Source organism: Panthera onca, chromosome A1 (assembly GCF_046562875.1).
Source record: "Panthera onca isolate mPanOnc1 chromosome A1, mPanOnc1 haplotype 2, whole genome shotgun sequence".
Taxonomy (NCBI): domain Eukaryota; kingdom Metazoa; phylum Chordata; class Mammalia; order Carnivora; family Felidae; genus Panthera; species Panthera onca.
Window position 1 is genome coordinate 140,311,102 of NC_138339.1, and position 26,968 is coordinate 140,338,069.

General features: G+C 38.8%; 1 protein-coding gene across 2 annotated transcripts in view; it reads right to left on the reverse strand.

The window, feature by feature from the left end:
- Positions 1-1,002: 1,002 nt before the first annotated feature.
- Positions 1,003-26,968, reverse strand: part of PRR16 (proline rich 16) — a 199,005-nt gene continuing 173,039 nt past the window's right edge. For both annotated transcript variants that reach the window (XM_060636297.3, XM_060636298.3), the window contains one exon: positions 1,003-3,165. In XM_060636297.3, coding sequence (XP_060492280.1) covers positions 2,410-3,165 — 756 coding nt within the window. In that variant the 3' untranslated portion in view covers positions 1,003-2,409. The remainder of the gene's footprint in view (positions 3,166-26,968) is intronic.

Consider the following 26,968-nt stretch of genomic DNA (forward strand, 5'->3'; position numbering starts at 1 on the left):
TTTCCAGGCCAAAATTTACTTGTAAATGTGTTGAACAAAAGCAGGTATTGTCGTTTTGGCATATGTCACCAATCACACTTAAAAAGATGATTTCCCATGGGGTACCTTTGGTCTATACTTGGAAGAAGAGATGTGAATTTGAACCTTACTGGTTGTATCTAAGCATCTGGCTCAATGTCCTTACTGGATCAGCATGAATTATTCAGCTTATTCAATCTGCTTTATTGCAATGGAGTTGTCTACTCTGTGCATGATTTGTGGCTGTTAAGAAGCTCTACGTTGAGATCCATATTGGCTCCCAGACATTGACATGTGTCAGTGTTTTGAACTAAAAGCTAATTATTAGGTCACACATAACTGGCTGTGGAAGGAAGATGGGCTGAAGGGAGAAAGCTGCATGTATTCAAAGACTGTTTATAACACTACATGGTCTAACAATGGATACACATTGGAAAGAGAGTAATTATTAAAACCTAGAAAGATGATGAAATCTTGGATTTATTTATATCAAGCCTCAATGAATGCATGAAAATGTTAACAATATAATATTTTGGTATTTGGTGAGTCAATTCTTTATTTACTTGGGTCAGATTTATTAAATATACTTATCAAACAATTAATAAATTTTAGATGATGGCCTGTCTTTATAATTGGTCTTATGTTCTGTAACTTTCTGGAAAAAAAAAAAAAAAACAACAACATTGGATTTATTCTGCTTGCATTATCTTCATTGCCAACACACACAGGAAAGAAAATCATGCTGAGTAAATTTGCAACATGACATCCTCTATTTTTTTACTCATGAAATTGTTCCTTCAAAAAGTAATGCCTATTTTTTTCTGTTAATCTGCCTAAGGTATGCTATCATCTTTTAAAAGGAAGTTGTGAAAAACAGGATTCCAAATTACCATAATACAGCTTGAAAACGGTGACAAAGAAATATGACTATCTCCCTGTAGCAACAAAAAATTAAAGTTTTGAGATCAAAAGCCAGATAGTCTAAAAGATTAAAGCATTCTTTATTAAGCTGCGCAATAAACGAATTTCTAGCAAAGATGAATCCCTCTACTCTTGCCACGTCATGGACAACTTTTGTTCAGGTATGCACCTGTTTTCATAATTCTAGGACAGATAAGCTAATTTCTAGTTCACAAAATATCCGATCAGTCCACATCACAGTAGTTGGGAAGTTAACTTGGTCCATGGATGGGTAAGTGACGTAAGCTGGCAAGTTAGACTTAAGAGAGGGCTTTTGTAAGATGTTAGGAGGGAAGGATTTCTTCTCTTCCTCCTAAAATATGACAAAGACCCCTGACATATTTCAACTCTGAGGGGAAACAGCGTTAAGGCTGATACTAAAAACGTCCTATTCCAGAAGCGTCTTTATTTTCCGCTGTAGTTCTGATAAATAGGGATTTCCCTCGAAGGCAGAGAGCTTGCTGATGCAGGAGGCAAACCATCCCACTGCTTCAACATACTGGTTTATGGTGTGTCCTGGAGGAATGCTCAGTGTGAGGAGGGCCTTAAAGGGCTTGGCCATGTACTGGGTCAATGGGACACTCTACATACGGTCTTGGGGGGACCACAATACATCCTATGAAAATGCGTGAAGTACTACTTATGACCTGACTATGAGAGTGAACTTGGAAAATTCTGGCATATGCTCACTGTAATCTTCTCCACACTCTGTCAGAATAGCTACCCATTTCAGTGAAATGAGTAGGGATGAAATGAACCACTGCTGCATTTTAATTCTGAGGAACATCTGATTTTGCCATGATGTACTGTTGTTTATTGACACATGACATTTCCACAGACAAAATCTTTCATTACATAGATAGCTTGAACATATAATTGTATAGTATAGAAAATAAACTTTTTGGTATTGTTCTCAGCATTTAATAATGTAAAACTAGTGACAAACATCTTTAGAAAAAAAATAACAAAATAGTCCTTCAGTATTAAAATTTCTTCCTAAAAAGCATCGGGTTGAAGTTGGTGGGGGGGGGGGGGTGATATGTTATTAATGCATAGATGAGTTAGGCATGAATAAAATGAATCTAATTCCATCTCTTATAGTAAACCAAACTATTTGAAACCTGCAGGTCACTGTTTATCACAGGTCAGTTAAACACACACACACACACACACACACACACACACAACATCTTCAGCCTTTTCATGGTTCTGTGGTTTCTGGTGATGCAACTTTTTAAATAACGTAAACCTGGGATAGAAACAACACACGGCATACTTACCAGGTGGTTTTTTTTATGCCACTTTGCTGAATGCAGAATTAATATATTTGGGCTTTTTATTGCTTGAGTAGAAAGTGCTCCTTATTTATTATTTTATGTTTATAATATAGAAATTAAAAAAAAACACAAAAAGTTTTTGAAATGGCATACATCACACTGTGGTAGTGGTTGATTTCCTCAAGATCGTCTTCTGTGGTTTTGGTGCAGTGGAAGGAGGCACAGTTGCAGGTCTGAGAGGGGGGAAGCTGTGACTGTGGCTTATTCCCAGTCCCCCATTCTCTAGGGGGAAAGGAGGGAGATGGGGTGGAGGAGGAAGCGGGGGGCCTGGGTGAGGAAGCTTTCCCGGTGGGTGGACAGGTTCGCTGTGTAAGTGGACCTCCCTGTTTTTTACGTTATACCGGGGGTTGCAGTCCGGACAGTAGCCATGGTACTGCACTTTCTCATTAAACCGAACTCGCTCCCGAGGTCCTGCCTGGAGACACCTGTCTTTTTCAGGTCTGTGCATCAGAGGCTGTGCTGGAGCCTTGTCCAAGGTACCGGGGGGGATGCAGCAGACATCTCCGTTGGGAATTTTGTTCGGCGGCCCTGGCAAGCCTCCGTTTCGCAGAAGGGTTCCATTGGTCTTTAGAGGATTGGCGGCTGGCACCACTCTTTGGGGGTCGTCACACTTCACAGGTGTCAACCGTGGGGGAGGCGGTGGAGGGTTTGGCTTTCTCAGGACGGTGAGGATAGCAGAGGGGTGTGCGGGGGGTTTAATGAGAGGGGCATTGGCCTGCACTTTGATCTTCTCTATGCTCGAGGCCGTCGTGCCGCTGGAGCTACTATTCAGGGTGTCCGTCTTGGAGCTGTCGGTCATCTCATCCTCCAGCTGTAGGTCAGAGGTCAGGGTGTCAATCTGGTCAACCACCTGGTGGAAAGGACAAGGTAACTGTGGTGAAGAATGACCCGAAGCAAAACATCCTAGAAACGATGTCTCCCTGTCTAGCTGTAATCGGCTATGTGAGTCTTAATGAATACTGGAGTCCACTGTTGCTCAATGTTACCATTAAAGAAATTTATAGAATGGTTACCATAGGAGCGTCGACTGTTTGATAACCTAAGGATTTCATATGCCCGCCATATAATATATGACTTACGTACACATTCTATTCCCGACTCTGCTGAACCCACCAAAGATAAAAACCCTGATGCACAAACATAACTTATTTTTAATATCAAGGGGTGGGGACTTTCTCCCAGCTCAGCATGTAGAAACCTATGGGACAAACACTAATCTCGTGCTAAAAATGAGAAAAGCCAGATACTCTGCAAAATCATCACTTTTCTTGAGACCATCACAGAACTGAGATCACAAGGATTCCCAATGAACTGAACCAGAAAGAGTCCCCAGCCCTCTATGGAGAGAAAGGACACAACGACTGCTTCACCTTTTGCAAATCACAGGGAACAGGCAGCCTCCGTGAAAGTGCGGAAACAGCTAGAACTTGAATGAATAATTAAATGTGGTGTATGTGCTATCATGACAATTTAGAATTCCCAGGAGCTCAGACACAAAACAGTCTGTCTTCACTCATTCCATGGGCCTCTCACATGGGGTGATGAGGGTGAGAATAGAATGAATGAGTCCCTCCTGGGCACACAGGCATAAAACCCCAGGTATTTCCCAGATCTCTGTCCCTTATAAAACAGATCACTTAAGCATTAAAGGAAGAGGTTAAAAAAAAAAAAAAAAAAAACACCTGTAACATCTAAGACACAGGCAACAGTCTCCTGCTTCTGAGAAGGGGTAGGAACCTCAGCTGTTTGACTCTGGGGAAGGGGGCAGGGACTTGGACCCGGGAACTTACGCTACAGATGTGTGCTATCACTTGGAGGAGGGACTCAAGTTACAGAATCTCGAGACCTGCCCTAGACACAAGGCAGAGTCAGGGGCATCAATGAGTCTTGCAGAACCATCAGACCATGATGCATGCCCCTACCTAGTGAAGGAGAATTGATGTGAAGACAGAGAAGTCGGAGGGAGCACCTAAGGCAATGCACTTCTAAGGATGTTTGGCAAGGTCACCGGGGGGTCACGGTGTTAAAGCCACTCATGGAAGGTATCTAGCATCACCCATAACAAGCTTGCCTTAGGGTCTCAGTCCTGTCCAGTCATTGTCTGGGGGGCAGCTCGTGGGAAGCAAAGCATGTGCTCAAATGCTGGGTATCAGAACACAGTCATTTACACTCCCTGGGTCAGAGATCTCCGAGTCCATTCTCAGGGCTGCCATCAATGAAGACGGAAAGGTTACAGATTACTTTAAAAAAATTTTTTTTTAACTTTTATTTATTTTTGAGACAGAGAGAGACAGAGCATGAACGGGGGACGGTCAGAGAGAGGGAGACACAGAATCCGAAACAGGCTCCAGGCTCTGAGCTGTCAGCACAGAGCCCGATGCGGGGCTCGAACTCACAGACCGCGAGATCATGACCCGAGCCGAAGTCGGACGCTTAACCGACTGAGCCACCCAGGCGCCCCCAGATTACTTTTTAAATAATTCATTTTTGTAGGGAGATAGTCTTTTTTATCTCACATCTCCATATGCAGATTTTTCTCTCCTAATTCGGGCCTAGGTTTGTTCAACTGTGAAGTTGGCTCTTTGACACATGGTGGCAGAATTGGGCTCAAAATGAAAACATCCGAAGCATCCAGAATTTAGGGAAGAGGTAGAGATTTCACTTCTTCCTCATGAGGGTCTTAAGTGACTGCTTCTTGCTACTGCTGCCAGAGCTCAGCCTTCTATTTTAGCTCCTAAATACTGTATATATTAAATCCACTTCTCTGCATTTTCATTTCTTTGGTCCTAGTCTGAGCCACCATTATTTACCATATGGGCTCTCCAAAGTCACCTTGCTTCCCCTTTTCATTTCTGTAGCGTCAGTGGATTTTTTAAAAATAGAAATGTGCTCTTGTCGACTCCCTGCTTAAAACCTTTCAGTACCTCTTTATTTCTCCTGTGAGAAAGATCAATTCTTAACACTGTCTCCAAGGTCTTGTATAGTCTCACTCGGTGTTGTGCTGGCCAATGTTTAACAGCTGGTTTTTACAGGTATAAGGGAGTTCTGATTTGAAAAGTGTGCCAATTTCCTTGGTGTAAACTCCCACTGTGGTCAATTTCAAGTCAATAAATGTGACATCACTGTGTGTGAGGTTGGAAAGTAATGCACAGTTGCACATCATTATAAGATGTTTCTACCATGCGGACAGAATAGGCAAAAATAAACTCAGGAGAGGGGCCCCTTGGTGGCTCAGTCAGTTGAGCGTCTGACTTTGGCTCAGGTCATGATCTCACGGTTCGTAGGTGTGAGCCCCATGTCAGGCTCTGTGCTGACAGCTCAGAGCCTGGAGCCTGCTTCGGATTCTGTGTCTCCCTCTCTCTCTGCCCCTCCCCTGCTCATGCTCTGTCAATCTCTCCCTCAAAAAATAAATAAACATTAAAAAAATAATTAAAAAAAGAATAGATAACCCCAGGAACACAAATAACAGTAAAATATAGTAAAATAATTACTAATGACTTGGGATAATTAGACAACCTTTATTTTTAATGTAATTTATTTAATATGAGTTTATATACTTCTATTTTTAATAATGGGTATTCAGCAGGTGGCTCACACAAAATTTCTGAAAATATAACACTTGGTCCTTTTTAGCCAGTACAAGTCGCAATTGTACTGTACAGAGATAACACATCACCACCATCTCTCCTCTTCAAATGACTACCTCAACTCTAATAAATCCCCCTTTTTTAAAAAAAATATTTATTTTGGGAGAGAGAGAGTATGCGCATGCATGAGCAGGGGGAGGGGCAGACAGAGAGAGGAGAGTGAGAACCCCAAGCAGGCTCTTTGCAGTCAATGCAGAGCCCAGTGTGAGGGGCTTGATCTCATGAACCATGAAATCATGACTTGAGCCAAAATCAAAAATTGGACACTTAATCAACTGAGCCACCCAGGTGCCCCTAAATTTCCCTTTTCCTTTCTGTTCTCAAACCTCTCAGGTCTTCTTTTAGACCCTCATCATTGCCAGTCTGCTTCCTGCCACAGGACATTTGCACATACTAATTTTTCTTCTTGAGATGCTGTGTCAAGTCACAATAAGTCTTTGTAACAATACTACTGCAATTTCCTCCTCCTACTACTACCATCTGACTGCACTCTCCCATAGAGGTCATGTTAATTTGTTAGATATTCCCAGGAAACCCTATTTCTTTCATTCAAAGCATTCACATACTTTTTGATTGTTTAGTAGTAGGAAGAGTATTGGAATAGTCTTCCCTCTCTAGACTCTAATTTCAGTGAGATCAGAGACCTTGTTCGTTTTTACTCTTGTAACCTAAAGGCCTAACGTAGTGAATGGCACTCAAAAGGGGCTCAATAAATACTCGTTAAATAAATGCATCGAGGGTTATTTCTTCAGTTTAACAGTGAATGAAAACATGTTATATCTTATTTGATTCCTGAAGTTGTTATTTTTAAAAGACACATCTGCTCAGTTTTCTAGAATAAAAGAGGGGACAAGGGATCTATCCAGAAATGATCCAGAGCTGGTTCCACATTCTGCAGCTCTAGCCCAGACACCCTGGAAATTCAAGTGGCAGGGCACCTAAACAATGTGAGAGATAGAGGGACAGTTTCGGCTCACAGGCACTGTATGCTATTTAACATGGGGAGACTACTGACCCTGAGGCTTTTATCGCATTAAATATCTGCAGAGAAGGAGGGAAAGCTGGTCTACTCTGAAGGAAGTGAAGCTCATAGTCAAAGATGAATTAGTACTGCCCGGGTCTCTGATACAAGTGAAACCTTGATTGAGAGTAACCTGTTCTGCGAATGTTCCTCAAGACGAGCAAACATTTCTAATAAATTTTAACTTGGTAAACGAGTGATGCCTTGCAATACGAGCAGTATGTGATGCCGAATGTCACATGATCACAGCTGAGCCAATGGTTTTTGAAATTCGCTTTGATAGACGAGTACTTTGGGTTACAAGCTTGTTTCTGGAACAAATAATGCTCACAAACCAAGATTTTACTGTAGTTTCATAGCTCCTGCCTGGTTTTAGTCTCTACATTGTTATTTCCTGAGTGCCTACAAAATGCCAACAGAATAAAAAACTAAAACCGACAAAATGTAGTTGACCCTTGAACAACACAGGTCTTAGGGGTGCTTCTTTGTGTAGCCAAAGATTTGCATCAGTTGCATCAGTTGAGTCCCCAAAACTTAACTGCGAATGGCCCACCATTGACTGGAAGCCTTACTGATGACATTAACAGTTGATTAACATACAGTCTGTATGGTATATACATTATATACTGTATTCTTAGAACAAAGTAAGCTGAAGAAAAGAGTTTATTAAGGAAATCCTAAGGAAAAGGAAATACATTTACACTATTGTACTGTACTTATTGAAAAAAAATCAGCATATAAGTGGACCCACATTATTCAAACCTGTGTGGTTCAAGCGTCACCCTTACCGCTCTCAGGGAGCAGGGAATCTAGTGCAAGGGCCTGGCTTTAATTAGATACTCAAACAAACAACAGTCACAGTACAAATGCCCCAGGAGTTCTGAATGACAAATCAAGATACTATAAGAGGAGAATAAAAACACCTCATCAGAAAAGTCAGCAAGGCCTCCTGAAGGATGAGTGGCTGTTAACTAGTAGGAGAGGCGTGATTCCAGAAGTCCACTCAGGAAAGAGCCTGACAGAGGTCCTTCGACAGAAGACAGCACCTGAGGGTGAGCAAAAAAAGAATACTCTAGGCTGAAGAGCACTGTGTGAGGCCTGAGAGCTAGCTAGCAGTCAGGTGGGAGAGTCCTTGCCAAGTGCTGATCAAGTATCATATTTTTCAAGGGTTCCAGAAGTGAGAGAAGCGATGTTCCAAGAGACAATGAATGGCTACTTTTCAAGAATGGAAGCATCACCTGATTCAAGAAGTACACAAACTGAAAGAGTTTCAACAGGACAATAGAAACAAACCTACAGTCAGACATACCATAATGAAAACACAGAACACAGAAGAGTGGAGGAGTCAAGGACAGGCTGCCCAAACGGAACCACAATGGCAAATTAATTATTTTGCATCGAAGCTACTTGGGAACTAGCCCAGTGGTTACTTGGGAACCAGGCCACAAGGACACTCAAACCCTCCTATGTCCCATGAAAGCAGAAAATAAATCTTTTGTATCAAAAGCACCTTCCCTGTACTAAGAAGTAAAAAGGCAACCTTATCCCCATAGATAGGAACTTCAAAGACAAGAAAACTGTAGAAACAAACCTGAATCACTAAATTCTACTCCTACAACCAAGACTACACTACATGTTAACTAACCTGAATTTAAATAAAATCTTGGAAGAAAAAAAAATCTTGTTACTTTTTTACCAGTTTATCACCTGAGCCCAAATTCTGCTTAGAATTCCTTAACTAATTAAAGTTCTCAAACATCTGCTTTTTTTTTATCCTGTCGATTCTTAAAGAATTCATTTCTCTTTGTCTAAAATGTATAAAACTGCCGGCCTTAGTCATCTATTTGGGTATATTTCATTACTGGACTTCCATGTACACATAATAAACATTTTTTGTTTGTTTTCTTGTTAATCTATCCCACATCAATTTAATTCCTCAGTCAGCTAGAAAAACCCTGCGAGAAAAGGAGGAAATGTCTCCTTCTCCTAAGAAAGTAATGATAAAAAATTTTACAACAATAAAACAAGAGGCACCAAGTATGTATTGAGTAACAAAAATCAGGCTGACTGATTTTGAAACAAGCAAGAGAAGTCAAAGAAAATTTAGGAATATGTTTCATAATGAAAGAAAGCCATCGGAAATATAGCTGAACTCTTTTGTAAAAGTGAGGGTGAAATCGACATTGTTAGACAATGAAGACTAAGAGAGTGTGCCTTCCACAGCTCAGTGTTGAAAGTACTGATAAAGGACAATTCAGAAAGAAGTAAAAAACCAGGAGAAAGGGCTGGAATACAAGCAGCATAGATGAGCAGAGACATTGTAAAATAATAAAAGTGTTCATTTATTACAAAACAATAATATACTAATGACTAGTTTGAGAGAGGAGAAAAATGTGTAGGTAAAATACTAGGGAAAGTGACATCTGATTGGAGAACAATCAAGAGTGAAAGCATTTTCAGCTCACAGTATTTGTGTGTGCATAAGGAATCACTAGCTATCTGATACTGATTATGATTCATTGACTCAAGAACGCATATGAAAAAATTTTAGGGACACTACTGAATTAATAGACAAATGTATACTTTCTAAAATAATGAAATAATGAAATAAATAATGAAATAATAAAATAATGAAAACGCAAATAAGAAAAAATTAGCAAATTCTAAAAAGGCAGAAAAAAAAGAACACAGCAAACAAAAATCTGCATAAGATAGAAAAACTTCAAATATATTAGTAATCATAATAGATATAAGTAGATTACAATAATTTATTCAAAAAGGGACATGGATTGACATAAAGTGACACCCATAAGATACATCAGGCAAATAGTCTCATGAAACCTGATACAGCTCTACAAACACTAAGCCAAAACAATCTAAATTTTTCTTAAAACACTATTGTATCAGTACTAATTTAGGCGAAAAAAAAAAAGAATGAAGCAAACTTTAGAGTTTATGTACACATATACACATGAAAACTGGAAAAAAATGATATGAAAAAGTAACTGACACAACGCAAATGCCAAATTTCCAAAAATAATGAAAATGCCAACGACCTCACAAGTAATCAAGGGAGGACAAACTGAGACAGATGCAATAGCCTTTCTTACTCAATATTTGTGAAAACAAAATAATCTGATAATTCCAACCGATGATGATGATGTGGTGGATAAACGGGAACTTCATACATTGCTAACGCCTATATCAATTCAGTCTGTTGGGAAAATGTTTGACAACATCCTATAAAGTGGGTAAGGTCCATATCCTACAATATAGGTCTTTTATGAACAAAGCCTACACTACTCCAGAGGAACTTGAAGAGATGTGCATAGGGTTGAAGAAGCATAGTTCCTTGCAGGCTGTTTGTTTTCTCATAGCATAAGACGGGAAACAGTCTAAATATCTGTTAGCGAGTGACTGGGTATGAAAACTTAAAGTGGTTCAAAGGAAGTAACTAGAACTATATTTATCAGCAGGGGTAAATCCCAAAAAACTAATGTTGAATGTAAAAAAGTTAAAATATACATACTCAGTGTGTCTGTGTTGTTTATATAGAGAAGGGTGGTTTCATTTATATAATGTGAAAATAATACACGCCAAGTTTAGGCAAAGATAAACGGGAATGGATTATCAAGAGGCAGCAGCCCTACAGCTAAAACACTTTATTTCTTTTAAAACTTGATGTAAAGTCAAGGCGCCTGGGTGGCTCACTTGGTAAAGCCTCCAACTTCGGCTCAGGTCCTAATCTCACCACTTGTGAGCTCAAGCCCCGCACCCAGCTCTGAACTGACAGCTCAGAGCCTGCAGCCTGCTTGGTATTCTGTGTTTGTGTCTCTTTCTCTGTCCTTCCCCCGCTCGCTCTCTGTCCCCCCCAAAAATGAATAAACGTGAAAAATATAATTTAAAACTTGATGCCAAGTAATTTTGATAAAGGGTTAACATTTGTTAAGCCTGGGTTACATTCATTACATTAATTTATTTATTTTCTGTCATGTGTGAAACATTTTATAACTTGAAAATAAAATAAATAACACTGGTTAAATAAAGTTAGAAAGAAAGAATATAAGTAATTCTTAGAGCTGCCATGTGGAGAACATATTGAAAGGTGCTGAGGTTTATTTGCTTGGCTGGTTAGATTCTATGGCAGCCAAGCGAGAGAGGAATAAATTAGCTAGACAAGGAATACACTGTGTCCTTATAATTACGCTTCAGTGTTTCCCGAAACTCTTTTAAAGTATCATATTGCGACGAAAGGAATCATAATCACAGGCACAATGGAATTAAAGAGAAAACAAAATGAGAGAAAGTAGGACTAGAGGGACAGATTATTGGCAGATATTGGGAGGTGAGAAGAAACAAGACATTGGTCATCAGTCGAAGAACAGGCACACCTAACCGTTAGACGCAAAGGACAAACATGAAACTGAGCCATCTGTCTAATTGTGGCTACTCAGGTCGATAGAGGACTCTGCTAATGGCATTGGCAGAGAGATTTAAAGAAAGGACAAGGGCAGGTGAAGTGCTTGATGATTCTAGCAGGTTCTGGTTAACATCACATACAAAGAAGCTATGGTTTGATTGTAGAATAATTAAGAATAATGGTAACTGTGATTTAGGAATCGCATAAGCTCAAGGTTTTCACGTCTGGGGAATAGCCCTAAATATCTTCGTAAAAGAGAAGCAGATTTGGCAGAAATGAAGTGATCATGTGATCTAAGTTATTTGTGGAAATCCAAAAGTCATTTCTATTAATTCTATAAATACTAAACTACGAAGAATAAAAATAAAGACGATGTAGAGTCATCATTAGAGTGAAATTTGGGACAGATTTACCCAGAATGAAAAAAGGAATTAGGAGATCCTTTACCTATGTTCTCACATGGCTTTATCCTTTTGTTAATTCCTTTTTATTATATCCTTTCATTATTTTATTAACGGATTGGAATTATCTATTTATATGTGTTCCACTCAGACCATGTAAGCATGGATTTCCATCTGCTTCCCTGGCAGAGAGCACTGATTGCACAGAATAGGTAATATGCTGGGCGAGAGAACTGGACAAAAGTAGTCTCTGGGAGAAAAGTCATGTCTTGACCTCCTTTCCATCCCTCCTTCCTAGCTTTCCCAACTGGGGTCTGGTTTTCAAGGTCTTCAAACTCACCAATTTCAGATGGTTTCAGAAAGGCACAAAGGAGTGGATTAGGAAGAGAAAAAGGAAGGCAGAAATAAAGCATTGGTGACACGTGACAACCTCTCCTCCTATGTTGTTGACTCTTCAAGCCTAGCTCCACAGTTTGGCACAGAGAACATTTCAGTCACTCTCCCAAACAATGAAGATACTTTAAGTGTTATGTGTGTCTTTAAATATCTGTCTATATTGCTCTAGATGTATTTAGAACTTTTCTAAATCCTACTTATCTTGTTTAAATAAAAACCACATAATACATAGTTCAATTGCCTCAAAAACAAAGAAAATGATCTTTAAATTTGAGTGAATCTTTCTCTAGGGTCTCTTCGGTAACAACTCTCAACTATAAGCATTTCAATTACAAACTTAATGAGAGGAAAGAAAGAATTTAACCCCAACTTGAGTCTATACAAGAAAATTTATGCATTCTTCTAAGGTCTTTGATGTTGATTTGTCAAAACAACCACATTTTAAATATGTGGCATCAGAAGCAAAGATCTAAAAAGAGAAATGAATGGGAGTCACAGGAATTTCTACCAAGAGAAAGAGAGAGCTGAAAACATTCCCTCCCCATAGCTATAGACCATGCTCAATGGTGGAATTTGAGAAACTGAACAGAAGACCGTAGGGGAAGGAAAGGAAAAATAAGTTGCAAGCAGAAGTAAAGAAGTAAACAAGATTGAAAACAAAAACAACACCATCATTCCTGTCAAGCCTGATCAATAGAAAAGCAAGATAAAGCTATAATGCAATTTGTCTTATTTTCTGTGTGTTCAGTTGGGTTCAACAAATATTTCTTAGGCAAATACTATTCATCTGTTATTACATGAGGCACTGAGGACTAAAAAAAAAAAGGATTTTTGTTTAATAGGGACTGATATTCTGTACTTAGTATCTTCCTCTCCGAATCATATTTAAATGAGAGTACAGGGGGAAAAAAGCAATAAATTCAGAAAATTTTCTCAAAGTGGGGTATATATATGGATCAGAGATTTTTATAAATACATGGATGAATTAATAAAAAGGTGGAAAAAGCACTGATGGAGCCTCAGAAGAATTTCAGATCTGCAAGTGGGATATAGACAGAGCGAGAGTGAGAAGTAACGTAAAAAGTAGAGTGTGAAGCTATTGAGTGACTGTAATTCACAGTGGAAAACACTGTGTCGAATGGCCTCATGCTCTTTTAAGGGCAGCAAGGTTAGCAACATGGTAATAGTCCATACCCCAAAGAAAACCTGAGATTCTAGCTATAAGGAAATTGAACAATGTCTCTGGATAAGTAGGCTGAGTGTAGTTGGTAACTCAGAGCAGAACTCTTCTCCGTTATGTTTTAGATGGGAATGTGCTGGAACTGAGGTAAGGACAGCTAGTTTCTCTCTATCCCCATACTCTGAAGTAGTGGACACCCATGTGACATATTCAGAACATTCAATCAGCACTGCGCCATCCTATTATGGGAAAGACTACAGGACATCTATATACTGTAAATATACGCCTGAGGATCGTAAGATAATTTGGGGTAAACAATAGCACAAAAGAGAAAAATCAGGATGAATGTATAGATCAATACTGAAGATAAAACTGCCATTATTAATGAGCCAAAGGGTACTTTACAGTCACTCTAATTAATGGGCTACAGAGATTTGAGAATGTCTTGCAGTTATAAAATAAGAACACACAGTTATAAAAGAATACAGCAGACATAAGAGAAATACTGGGAATATAAAACATAAATGCTAAATTGAAAAAGATTCATAGAAAGCCTGATAGATACAATCTAAGAAATATTCGCAACCATAAAACAAGAATGTTTTTTTTTTTTTTTTTTTTTTTAATGAAAGGAAAATACAAGAAAAAAGTTAAAAGACATGGAGAGCAAAAAAATCTACCCTGGGGCTCCAACTGGTTGGGAAGTTCCAGAAAAAGGCGGGGGTGAGGGATATGTGATATGGCAATGGTCAAAGTATTAATAACAGAAAAGAAATTCATAGTTGATTATACAACTGGACCTTCAGTAGGAAAGCATCAACTGAGGGCTCATCAGGATAAATGAAAAAGAAAACAAATTCGATCATCTACCAAACTAACCCAGGACATGCAGAAAGAAACGAAAGTGAGATAACCAGGGCGCCTGTGTGGTTCAGTCAGTTAAGCATCCAACTTCAGCTCATGTTATGATCTCACATTTCACAAGTTTGAACCCCCCATCAGGCTCTGTGCTGAGAGCTCGGAGCCTGGAGCCTGCTTCAGATTCCATGTCTCCCTCTAACACTTCTGCCTCACTTGTGCTCTGTCTCTCAATAAATAATAAACATTAGAAAAAAAAAAAAGAAAATGAGATCACCACAGTTCCTTAGGATGCACGAATGATGAAAAATATTTTTACCAGTAACTTCAAAGGTTCTGGTTAGAGCGATTTCAGCCCCAATTCCACAACTGGTTAAATTAATAACTCACTGTAAGTGAAAATTAAAATATTTTTAGATATTAGGAACAAGGCCAGTTTACATCCCTTCTGTCTGCTCTTCAGACATGAATAACCTACAGTAACACAGTAAAATGGAATCCAAGAAAGGAACACCTCATTAGAACCAAGAAACATTATAACACAGAAACGTGAAAGCAAACAACTTAAGAATGATCTGTGCCACAGACCTAAAAACCATTTTAAACGAAAACAGGGAATCAGAAAGCTCCAAGAAAAAATAATAATGGGTTACATTCAACAGGTCACATAACTGGAAATTGGTAACACAGCAGTGATATGGGGCAGTGTGGTTGGTTACAATTGTGTAAGAAGAGAATTCATTTGAATCGTGAATTGAATTTCCTTCTGGGAGGCTTCAGTTTAGAAACATATGTTTAAAATCATTTCTTTACAAGTTCATTAACACTGCTTCATTCTATTTTTACTATTAAGATTATTGGTTATTGATTGATCTCTCCAACGTATGGAAAAAACAAAGGATCAATTCTTCATATTCCATAAAAATAAGCCAACTGATATGAGTTGAGGTTAAAAAAAAGTGTCTGGGGGCGCCTGGGTGTCTCAGTCGGTTGGACGTCTGACGTCGGCTCAGGTCATGATCTCCCCATTTGTGGGTTTGAGCCCCGCGTGGGGCTCTGTGCTGACAGCTCGGAGCCTGAAGCCTGCTTCCAATTCTGTGTCTCCTTCTCTCTCTACTCTTCCCCCGCTCATGCTCTGTCTCTCTCTGACTCTCAAAAAATAAATAAATGTAAAAAAAAATTTTTTGTAAAGTGCTTGAGCATATTACCTAGGTAGAAAATAAAGACAAATAGCTAAAAGGGGTTATGTCTGGGGAAAAGGACTAGATATTGGGTAAAGATGATAAAGTGCCTTGGGTAAAGGTACATCCTTATGAAGAACCTGATTTGGAGATGAGGATATGAGTGCATGTAACTAGCTTGATAATGGTTAAAATCAGATCCAAGAAAATCTAAGATCAAGGATGAACGAGTCCTACTTCTTCCCCATGGAGGCTAATCTTTATGATACATTGCACATTAACAGGATTTGCAAGTATAGAAAAGCAGGAGTGATTTACTCTTTCCAAGTAGGTCAATTGGCAGCATTGGTCAGAGATAGTTTCAAGTCAGATGACACCTGGGAGAAGACTCGAATGATAAAATAAAATTTGGAGGAAAAGGAATTTCTTGGCAGAGGCAACAGCATGAAGGTATGAAGTACATGGTTTTTTTTTTAAGTTAATTTATTTATTTTGAGAGAGGGGGGTCGGAGAGGCAGACAGAGAGAATCCCAAGCAGCCTCTGTACTCTCAGTATGGGGCTCAAACTCGTGAACCATGAGATCATGACCTGAGCCCAAATCAAGAGTCGGATGCTTAACCAACGGAGGTACCCAGGCACCTGTGAAGTACAAGTTTTCATGTGTTCCTAAAGAATGAAGTAGGAAATGGCAAGAGAACATGACACAAGGGTGAAAACAGATAAAGGCCAGGTTGGGTGGGGGTGGGGCGGTAGGCCACATTAAAGAGTTTAAATGCCATAAATTGCAACGGTAAAGGTGAGTCCTCAGAAGGTTGAGGTTTATGGCACCGTCAAAAACAAAACAAAACAAAACAAAAAAGCATGAAGTTAGCGCTTTGATGGAGCAATACAGACAGACACACATGTTTCAGTAGGTTCATTTCCTTTAAGTCATAACTTACTTTACAGCCAGAGTATTGATAGTATGTAGAGAGCCTGTATCTAACTACAAAATTTAATTCCATACATTATTTGTCCAAAAATGTTAATGGACCCTGGCAGCCTTGGAAAATCACACATTTCAACAGGTCATGTTACTCGAACCATTAAATCATCCAAAATTTTTAACTCTACAATTTACAATACCAAGAAGTTTGATTTTTTTTTAAGCCCGTAACACAAAAGTACCTGATTTCATTTAAATCACTTCCGCATAGAACTGTAAGCATTTCTGAGATGCTCCCGAAGGAAGTAGAAATCTTTCAGATGATTATACAGGCATACTTCATTTTATTATTGTGATTGCCTTTACTGCACTTTGCAGATATTGCAATTTGTACAAATTGAAGGTCTGTGGCAACCTGAATCAAGCAAGTCTGTTGGCATCATTTTTTTTTAAGTTTATTTATTTATTTTGAGAGAGAGAGCGCAAGCAGGGGAGGGACACAGAGAGAGGGAGACAGAGGATCTGAAGTAGGCTGTGTGTTGAGAGCAGAGAGCCCAATGAGGGGCTCTAACTTATGAACTGCGAGATCATGACCTGAGCCAAACTCAGATACTCAACTAAGTGAGCCACCCAGGTGCCCCTGCTGGCATCATTATTCCAGCAGCATTTGCTCACGTCATGCCTCTGGTGTACATTTTGGTAATTTTCACTGTATTACAGTTTCATTGCTGTTATATTTGTTAGGTTGATCTGTGACAAAGTATCTTTGATATTTCTATTGTAATTGTTTTGGGCACCATAAACCATGCTCATAAAAGATTATAAAATTAATCAATAAATAGTGTGTGTGTTCTGATGGCTCTACTGACCTGCTGTTCCCCCATCTCTCTCCCTCTCCTTGGGCCCCCCTATTCCCTGAGACACAACAATATTGAAATTAGGCCAAGTAATAACCCAACAATGGCCTGGAAGTGTGTAAGTGAAACAGGAAGCCACACACATGTCACTTGAAATCAAAAGCTAGAGATGATCAAGCTCGGTGAGGAAGGCACGTCATATGCTGAGAAAGGCTGAAACCTAGGCCTCTTGCATGGAACAGCCAATTGTGAACACAAAGGGAAAGTTCTTGAAGGAAACTAAACGTGCTACTCCGCTAAATACATGAATGATAAGAAAGCAAAACAGTCTTACTGCTGATATGGGGAAAGTCTTACTGGTCTGGATAGGAGATCAAACCAGCCACGACATTCCCTTAAGCCAAAACTCTCATCAAGTCTATGAAGGCTGACAGAGGTGAAGAAGTTACAGAAGAAAAGTCTGAAGCTAGCAGGTGTAGGCTCATGAGGTTTAAGCAAAGAAGCCAGCTCTCCAACATAAAACAGCAACAAGAAGCAGGAAGGGCTGGTGTAGAAGCCGGAGCAAGTTATCCAGAAGATCTAGCTAAAATCATTCATGAAGTTGGCCACACTCAACAACATATTTTCACTGTAGATGAAACAGCCCTGATTTTGTAAGAAGACGCCATCTAGGACTTTCACAGAGAAGAGAAGTTGGTACCTGGCTTCAAAGCATCAAACGACAGGCTAACTGTCTTGTTAGGGGCTAATGCAGCTGGTGACTTTAAGTTGAAGCCAGGCTCATTTACCATTTTCAAAAATCCTAGGGCCTTTAAGAATTATGCTAAATGCCTGTGCTCTATAAATGGAACAACAAAGACAGGATGACAGCACATTTGTTTACAACATGATTTACTGAATATTTTAAGCCCACTGTTGAGAACTACTGCCCAGGAAAAGACAAAACAAAAATAACAACAAAAAAAACTCAGGATCCCTTTCAAAATATGACTGCACCTGGTCACCTAAAAGCTCTGATGGAAAGATACAAAGAGACTGACACTGTTTTCATTCCTGCTAACACAAAACCATTCTGCAGCCCATGGATCAAGTCTTCGTTATTGAAGAAACACACTGCACAAGGCTACAGCTGCCATAGACAATGATTCCTCTGACATATCTGGGCAAAGTAAATAAAAAATCTTCTGGAAAGGATTCATCATTCTAGATGCCACGAAGAACATCTGTGATTCACTGGGAAAAAGTCAAAATATCAACATTCACAGGAGTCTGGAAGAAGTTGATTTCTACTCTCATGGGAAACTGTGAGGGGTTCAAGGCTTCAGTGGAGGAAATCACCACATTATGGTAGAAACAGCAAGAGAACTAGCATTACAAGTGGAGCCTGAAGATGTAACTGAACTGGTGCAGTCTCATGATAAAACTTTTTAACAAAACTTTTGAGAGAGAGAGAGAGCGCGCGCGCACACGAGTGAGCATGCAAGTGAGCGAAGGGCAGAGAGAGAGGGAGAAAGAGAATCCCAAGCAGGCTCTACACTGTCAGTGCAGATCCCAACATGGGGGTTGAACTCCTGAGCCATGAGATCATGACCTGAGCCAAAATCAAGAGTTGGATGCTCAACCGACTGAGCCACCCAGGCACCCCTCATGATAAAACTTGAATGGATTATGAGCCACTTTTGATGGATGAACAAAGAAAGTGGTTTCTTGAGATGGAATCTATTCCTCAGGAAGATGCTGTGAAGGTTACTGAAATACAACAAAGGATTGAGAACATGACGTACACTTAATTGATACGGCAGGGGCAGGGTTTGAGAAGATTGACTCCAAAGTCAATAGTGTAGGTAAAATGCTATCAAACAACATCACATGCTACAGAGAAATCATTCATGAAAGGAAAAGTCAATGTGGCAAATGACACTGTGGCCTCACTTTAAGAAACTGCCACAGCCACCCCTCCCTTTAGCAACCACCCCTGTGACCACCCTGACCCATCAGCAGCCATCAATATCAAGGCAAGATATTCCATCAGCAAAGACATGATGACCAGCTGAAAGCTCAGATGATGGCTAGCATTTTTTAGCAATAAAAATTTTTAAATTAAGGTATGGACATTGTTTTTTTAAGACATAATGCTATTGCACACTTCATAGACTACAGTATAGTGTAAACATAACTTTTATATGCACTGGGAAACCAAAAAGAAAAAAAAAAAACAACTCATTTGACTTGCTTTATTGGGATATTTACTTGATTGCAGTGTTCTGGAACTGACCTCACAATATCTCTGAGGTATGCCTATACACAATTTCTCATGGTCACATGCCAGCTAAATGCTTGCTCTTTAGAATAAATGTAAAACAATTAGGGGAGACAAAGTGCCATTAAAGCATAGCTTAGTTTCCTATAATTAAAATGTACTACACATGATGTAAGTCCCACATTTACTTGTCTATCAGTTTCAGCAAGCGAGGTATTTATGACTTTTCTTTCCCCTGTAACAAACATTATCCACAGATTATAATGGCTGAAATGCCTTTACTAACTTTCATAAGGTATCATGTTATTTTAACAGGCAACATGCTTCCACAGAGGCTGCTTGTAAAGTGTGGAAAAGGAAACATTCCTCATCATAATTGCTTTAGCAACTTAATAGATGTAAAAGACTCATCTCCTTGCACTTTGTGAGTATACACTTCGATAAGATTCCATTATGTTAACAATATTCAAGATGAGGTTGTAACTCATGTTAATGGAAGTGTACATGTTAACACAAGCATACAGCTCTAAATCTCTCTATCTTTTTGCATTTGTAAAAGTGTGAATGAAATAAACCTCAGGTTGTGCATTATGCTACCTACTGATGTTAAACTAGCTCAATAAAAATATTCTGTAAACATCATGAGTAAGGTTATATGAGCAAAATCCCCTGTCTACCCAATTCACCCTTCCATTTAATCTATTCCCTGCACTGCAGTCAGGCAGAGCTTTTAAAAATGTATATATATTTCTTACATACATTTATACAACATAAATAAACCTTATGTGGTATCCTATTGTTAAGATGCAGGACAAATACTTAGTAAGGTCATAATATCCCTCAGATCAGGGTCCTGTCTTCCACACCAGCATGCCCCTATGCTACTTTCCTCACTCTTTTCTCTTTTAATTTCATCCAGTGCTTCAAAGATGTTAAGCTCCCATCTCTGGATCTTTGCAGAAGTCATTGAGGGAGAATCTAGGAATCGGCATAGAAGTCTACCAAGACAGAGGCATTCCCCATTGTTTCCTTCCACAAAACACACACCAAATACACACACACAGTCTCACAGACTTTGCCTACCCTTAAAACATTAGCCCACATTTCTCCTCTTCAAGGAGCCCTTCCAGAATGTTCTCAAGTCTTATACCACAGTCCTAGAGCTCCGATATCTGTGCTTTCCAGCACATACCACACACTAATATAGTGATTAACTGTGCATTTAGCTGTTTAATGCCTGTCTCCTTGGTGAGAATATAAGCTCCCAGAGGGCAGGGCATCCTATGCCTTTGTCTGGAACAGACATATTTATTGAGTGAATAAATAACAAATACTTTAAAAATCAAATGAAAAATACCAGAACAAAACATTTTTACATAGGTACTGCTTGCAGTTTGGTGCATATTTATAAAGTTTTGGGGTGATGAACTTGGACTGTAAAAAAAAATGATATTCATGAGATTTCTCATTTACCTCTCCTTCTAATATATTATATATTATATATATATATATAAATAAATAATAAAACAAATAATAATTTTAAAGTTTTTAAAAATTAAAAATAATATATTAAAAAGATAAAAATTTAAAAATAATAAAAATAAAATATTTAAAATAATAAATATATTTTAAAATAAAATAAAAACTAAAACTGACATAAATAAAATAAAATAATAATAAAATTAATAAAAAATAAAATATATATTTAAAATAATTTAAAAATAATAAAACGATAAAAAATAAATATATATTTAAACAAAAAATAATAAAAGCACATACACATATATATGCATATCTTAAAAATATGATACTTTCAGACACAGCTCTCTTGGAGAGAGGACACTAAGAGAACACATTAAAATAAACTTGTGGGGTGCCTGGATGGCTCAGTCGGTTAAGTGTCCAACTGCGGCTCAGGTCATGATTTCATGGCTGGTGAATTCAACCGCTGCATCTGTGCTGACAACTCAGAGCCTGGAGTCTGGATCCTGCTTCAGATTCTGTGTCTCCTTCTCTCTCTGCCCCTCCCCTGCTCCTGCTCTGTCTGTCTCTCTCTCCCTCAAAATAAATAAACATTTAAAAAAATTAATAAACTTGTAAGATTACTGAAACAATTCATTCATTGATACTTCTAAAGAAATATCTACATATACATTAAAGTGACATTTTGACATATGTTTTCAGTTTGCACATCTCAGATACTAAGCTAGATGTTTAGTATATAACACAAAGGAAGAAGAAGTTAGCATATTAGATCATTTTTTGTCTCAATTCCCCTAGAATCCATGTGGAATATGAAATTATTTGTCAAAAACATCAGGAAAACCCTGGTACTCCTTTCCATGGTATCTCAAGCACATAATTACACTATAGAAATAATAGCATGTATCAAACACTCAAAATAATGGTACTAGAAATGTTGATGTTGATACCACTATTTGATTTGAAGGGAGGTCATTTGGATGTGATTTTAATGCAGACTCACTAATTAATGCAATGGTGAAAGTGAGTCTTTCCTTTCTGATGTTAGTTCCCAACTTTGTCAATTAAAAAAAAAAAGAGAGAAGAAGAAAGAAAGAAGGAGACGTGTCTGTGCCATCTGTGATAAGTGCTATAATATAAGTAGGGATAAAATAATTTGAGAGGAGAAAGGGAAGAACAAGGAATTCTACCAGAGTGGGAGAAAACATGTCAGGGAAGGTCCTGGAAGTGTGAGTGGCTGGGTGTGGGTGTTGGTGTGTGTGTGTGTGTGTGTGTGGCGGGGGGGGGGGGGGGGGTGCATGCACTGGGGACACATGAAGGGTCAAGACAGGAAGGGAGAACATGGGTAAAGACAGAAAGGGAAGATGACGGAGGTGAAGAAGTGGTAAAATGTGTTAAAGTGCCTTCAATACCATGCTAAATACCATGAGTTTGGCTTTTATCTGGAAAAAAAAAAGCAAGATTTGAATAGAAAACTGATGCGAGCATCTATGATTTCACAGACCCCTGAGGAAGTAGAAAGACGTTGCTATAAAGTAAGTCATTAAAAAAGATTACTCTCGTCATAAGCAAACCTAGGGATAATTACAGAAAATGATGCAAATGGGAAGGTTATATTACATTATTTTTGCATTAGTGAAAACATGTGAAAATCTCATCTCTGAAAAAATCTTTCCTAACTAGAAACTACCCGGTCTAACTCAATTATGATGAGAGCATGCGTAGCATGAACGTACACAGGGATATTATCTGTGGTTTAATAAAGGTGTGCGAGCATTCTGAGAGTCCCCTCTGTGCCTGAGCCTGAGCACTCTTAATGGAATAAGGTGAGTTGTATTTGGAAATATAACACCTGCATGTCTAATGTAATGAACCAGAATATACGAGATGGAAGAGAAAGAAGGAATTTAAAATTTGGAATTCTTTTAGAATTAGCTTTCTGAGCATCTGTCTTCATTGTCACAGGGCTCTGGAGATACTTTATAAGAATAAATTACACATAATTTGAAAAACAATGAAAACTTTCACCAAAGAGAACCAGCAGCCACTTAAACGTGCTAGGACTTTGGAAAGTTATCTTTCAGGGTTCCCGTTCTGTTGAAAATTCCCTGAAAGACTTCAATGTGAATTTTTTTCTTCACAAAAACAGAAATTTCATAGTTTTCATGGCAAAAGCTATTCCTATGGGTTAGTTCTAACAACACTGTTGGCAAAGGTACTATACATCTACATGTTCTGCATATGGTATTTGGATAAGCAAAATGTAGAATATTTTTCTAACACTTTTAAAATATTAAGACAATGAATACATGAAATTTGCATTACTGTGAATTTGCATTAGTGTGAATTTGCATTACTGACTACTTTTTACTTCTCACAATAATCTTGCCTTCCCCACATCCAGTTTCAAATATTACATATTTTGCTTATAGTTAGGATAAGATTCTTACATTCTTTATATAACTACATTTAAAACTTTGCAATTATGCAGTTAAACTTTTGGAAGCCATAAAACCTTGTTTATCTTCACAATTATAGTATCATTGGTTTAAAAAAAAAAAAAAAAAAAAAAGCAAAGCCCCCTAGTGGCCAAAATTATATTTATAGTAAAACCTTGGTTTGGAAGCATTAACTTGTTCAAAAAACATGCTTGTAATCAAAGTGAATCTCAGGAACCATTAGCTCAGTTGTGATCATGTCACATTTGGTGTCTCATATTGCAGGACATCTCTTTGAAGGACATGTATTTGAATACATGCAGGACATGTATTTGAAATGTTTGCCCTTCTTGTGGAACGCTGGCAGAACAAGTTACACACAATCCAAGGCTTTACTGTAGTTCTGTAAGTCACCAAATCCCCTATTACTATTAAAAAAATTAATTAGCTTATTTGTTACATTGTTATTATAAAATGCAGTTTTGTCAAAGCAAGATTCTTTCTTCTCCTGAGGTCTAATTTAATGAAAAGATGGAACAATTGTGCTATGTAAGTTAATTTCATTAAGAAAGGGATTTTTAAGAACGTTCCATGTAGTATGAAATTATGAGAGTGTAAACCATATGTTCTGTAATTTCAAGATCTAATACATGGATCTTGAATTAATCATAATTATGTATATGGATTTTAGAACATACTATTTTCACGTATGTTAACCAATAGGTAGGGAATGGTGACTAAATATTCCCGGTAATTTGTAAGATCTAGCCATTCAGAGGTGCCTGGATGACTCAGTCGATTAACTGTCAGACTTCGACTCAGGTCATGATCTCACCGCTTGTGAGTTCGAGCCCCGCGTCGGGGTCTGTGCTGACAGCTCAGAGCCTGGAGCCTGTTTCAGATTCTGTGTCTCCGTCTCTCTGCCCCTCCCCCACTGGTGTCCGGTCTCTCTGTCTCTTTCTCTCTCTGTCTCTCTCTCTCAAAAATAAACACTAAGAAAGTTAACAACAATAACAACAGCAACAAAAAAAGATCTAGCCATTCAACTTTTATTTTCTTTTGCAGAAGACTAGGGTTAAACATTAACATGAGAAATATATGAGGAATGTTCAGAAAGTAATACAGCATTTTCAAGCATCCCACAAAGTCGAGTGGTCAGATCCTACAGGAGGAAGGCATATGCATACACTGCAATAAATATAGTGAGTAGCAGCGAATACCACTGTGGAAAGGGAACAGAGAAAAGACAGCCCTGTCTTGCCCTTTTTGAAAGATTTCTTTTTCTTTTTTTTTTTTTTTTTTAATTTATTTTTGGGACAGAGAGAGACAGAGCATGAACGGGGGAGGGGCAGAGAGAGAGGGAGACACAGAATCGGAAACAGGCTCCAGGCTCTGAGCCGTCAGCACAGAGCCTGACGCGGGGCTCGAACTCACGGACCGCGAGATCGTGACCTGGCTGAAGTCGGACGCTTAACCGACTGCGCCACCCAGGCGCCCCGAAAGATTTCAAGAGAAGCTAGAAAGATTGATTTTTATGTGCAATTTACAGATTTTTCAAGCAATGGTGCAATTAAAAAATAATTGTGCAGGCCAATCCCCCATATTCAGGCATTATCCGGCTGACACATCATCATTTGGGGACCTCTGGCTTAACAGACTCAGTGTCATTACATGGCTATACCCCAGAATTAGTCTCTTTCTACACAATTGAAAAAAATATTTTGGACAAACCTTTCTCAAAATTGAAATACCCGAGCAGTGCCTGAGCGGCTAAGTCGGTTATGCAGCTGACTCTTAGTTTTGGCTTAGATCACCATCTTACAGTTTGTGACTTCGGCCCCTACATCAAGCTCTCCACTCTCAGTGTAAAGCCTGCGTCAGATCCTTTGCCTCCCTCTCTTTCTGCCCCTCCCCTGCTCGCACTCTCTCTCTCTCTCAAAAACAAAGAAAAACATTAAAAAATTTAAAATACCCAAATTAGCCTTTCTCAAACAATAAATTAACATAGGGCATATCTCTTAAAACATTTGTATTCAACCTTGTCATGGCCTTATCACATGTAGAAAGATGTGCACATATAGGCTTTCTTACCAGGACTGTTGCAGGAATATTTTATGACACAAGGATTTGTCTTCTTCATACATTCGCTGTTCTAATAGATATATTACTGAATACCATTACTGTTTAAAGTAAGTCAACTTTCCAACTCCCATATTTGCAACTGGTAAACAAAAGTTACCTTCAGTCCATCTCAGAACAGCATATAATGTCGGCTCAGGTCATGGTCTCATAATTCATGGGTTCGAGCCCCACATCAGACTCTGTGCTGACAGCTCAGAGCCTGGAGCCTGATTCAGATTCTGTGTCTCCCTCTCTCTGCCCCTTGCCCACTCACACTCTGTCTCTCTCAAAAGTAAATAAATATTAAAAAAAAAAAAAAGCAGAGTTTTCAAGATAGGAAAGAGTGAAGGTTTAACTTGAAACGTCATAATATACGATTTTCTAATTAATGTGTATCTTTCTAAACTCCTCAGAATGCTTCTTTTCCTAACCTTCAAATGCCCCTGTATGAGAGCTAGGTAAAGAACAAAATCTACTTACTTAAGACAGCAAGACAGATAGACAGCATTTCCCGGAAGCAATACAAAGGAAAAGTTTCTGGGTGATAACAAATGGGGGTAGGAGGTGTGCACTGAATGAAAATGTAAATGAAAAGACCATTCATTGTTTTACTTTGTAAACCCTGTTCAACCTTTTCAACCTTTTTTAGCGCATGCATGCATTACTTTTATTCATACAAAGGGAAGTCGCAGTGAAAACTTACCAAAGTAGAATCCCCTTCTGCAGTAACAAATAAAACAACAAATAGGAAAAACTCTTGAGAGCAGACACTGCAGAACAAAGGAGGTGCAACTCATGGTCTTAAATTTGAAATACTATCAGCTAGGGGTGCCTGGGTGGCTCAGTCGGTTAAGTGTCTGACTCTTGGTTTCAGCTCAGGATCAATGATCCCACAGCTCATGAGTTTGAGCCCTGCCATCGGGCTCTGTGCTGATGGTGTGGAGCTTGCATGAGATTCTCTCTCTCACTCTCTCTCTGCCCCTACCCTGCTTATGCTCTGTCTCAAGATAAATAACTAAACTTTTTTTTTTTTTTAAGTGGTGAACTTCAAATACATTCAGCTAAAGAAAAAGAGGGTTTTAGCTTGATTCAGTACAGACCCTCAGATTTGCCTTAATGCCTCGGTATGATACGAGTGAAGTAATGTAAGTCCTCACATTCTCACAAATAACACCAAATAGGAAAACAACATGTGGACCGTGACTGTGTTGGGGCAGGACTGTAGAGGAGTGGAAGGTAAAACAAGGGAAGTGAGCAAAAGGGGCAGGGAGTTGGTAGCAGAAGCCTTGGGGCCAGGCTGAACTCAAGCAACAATACAACCCAGAAGGCCTTTCCCTGCACGCCCGTGACAAACCCCCGAATGCGGTCGGAGAATGAACTGGAACGCGACATTTGTCTATTCTACACGACGAGAGCAGTAATTCATGATACCTCTCCGTCCCTGCCTCTCCTCGCTCCGCTCCAT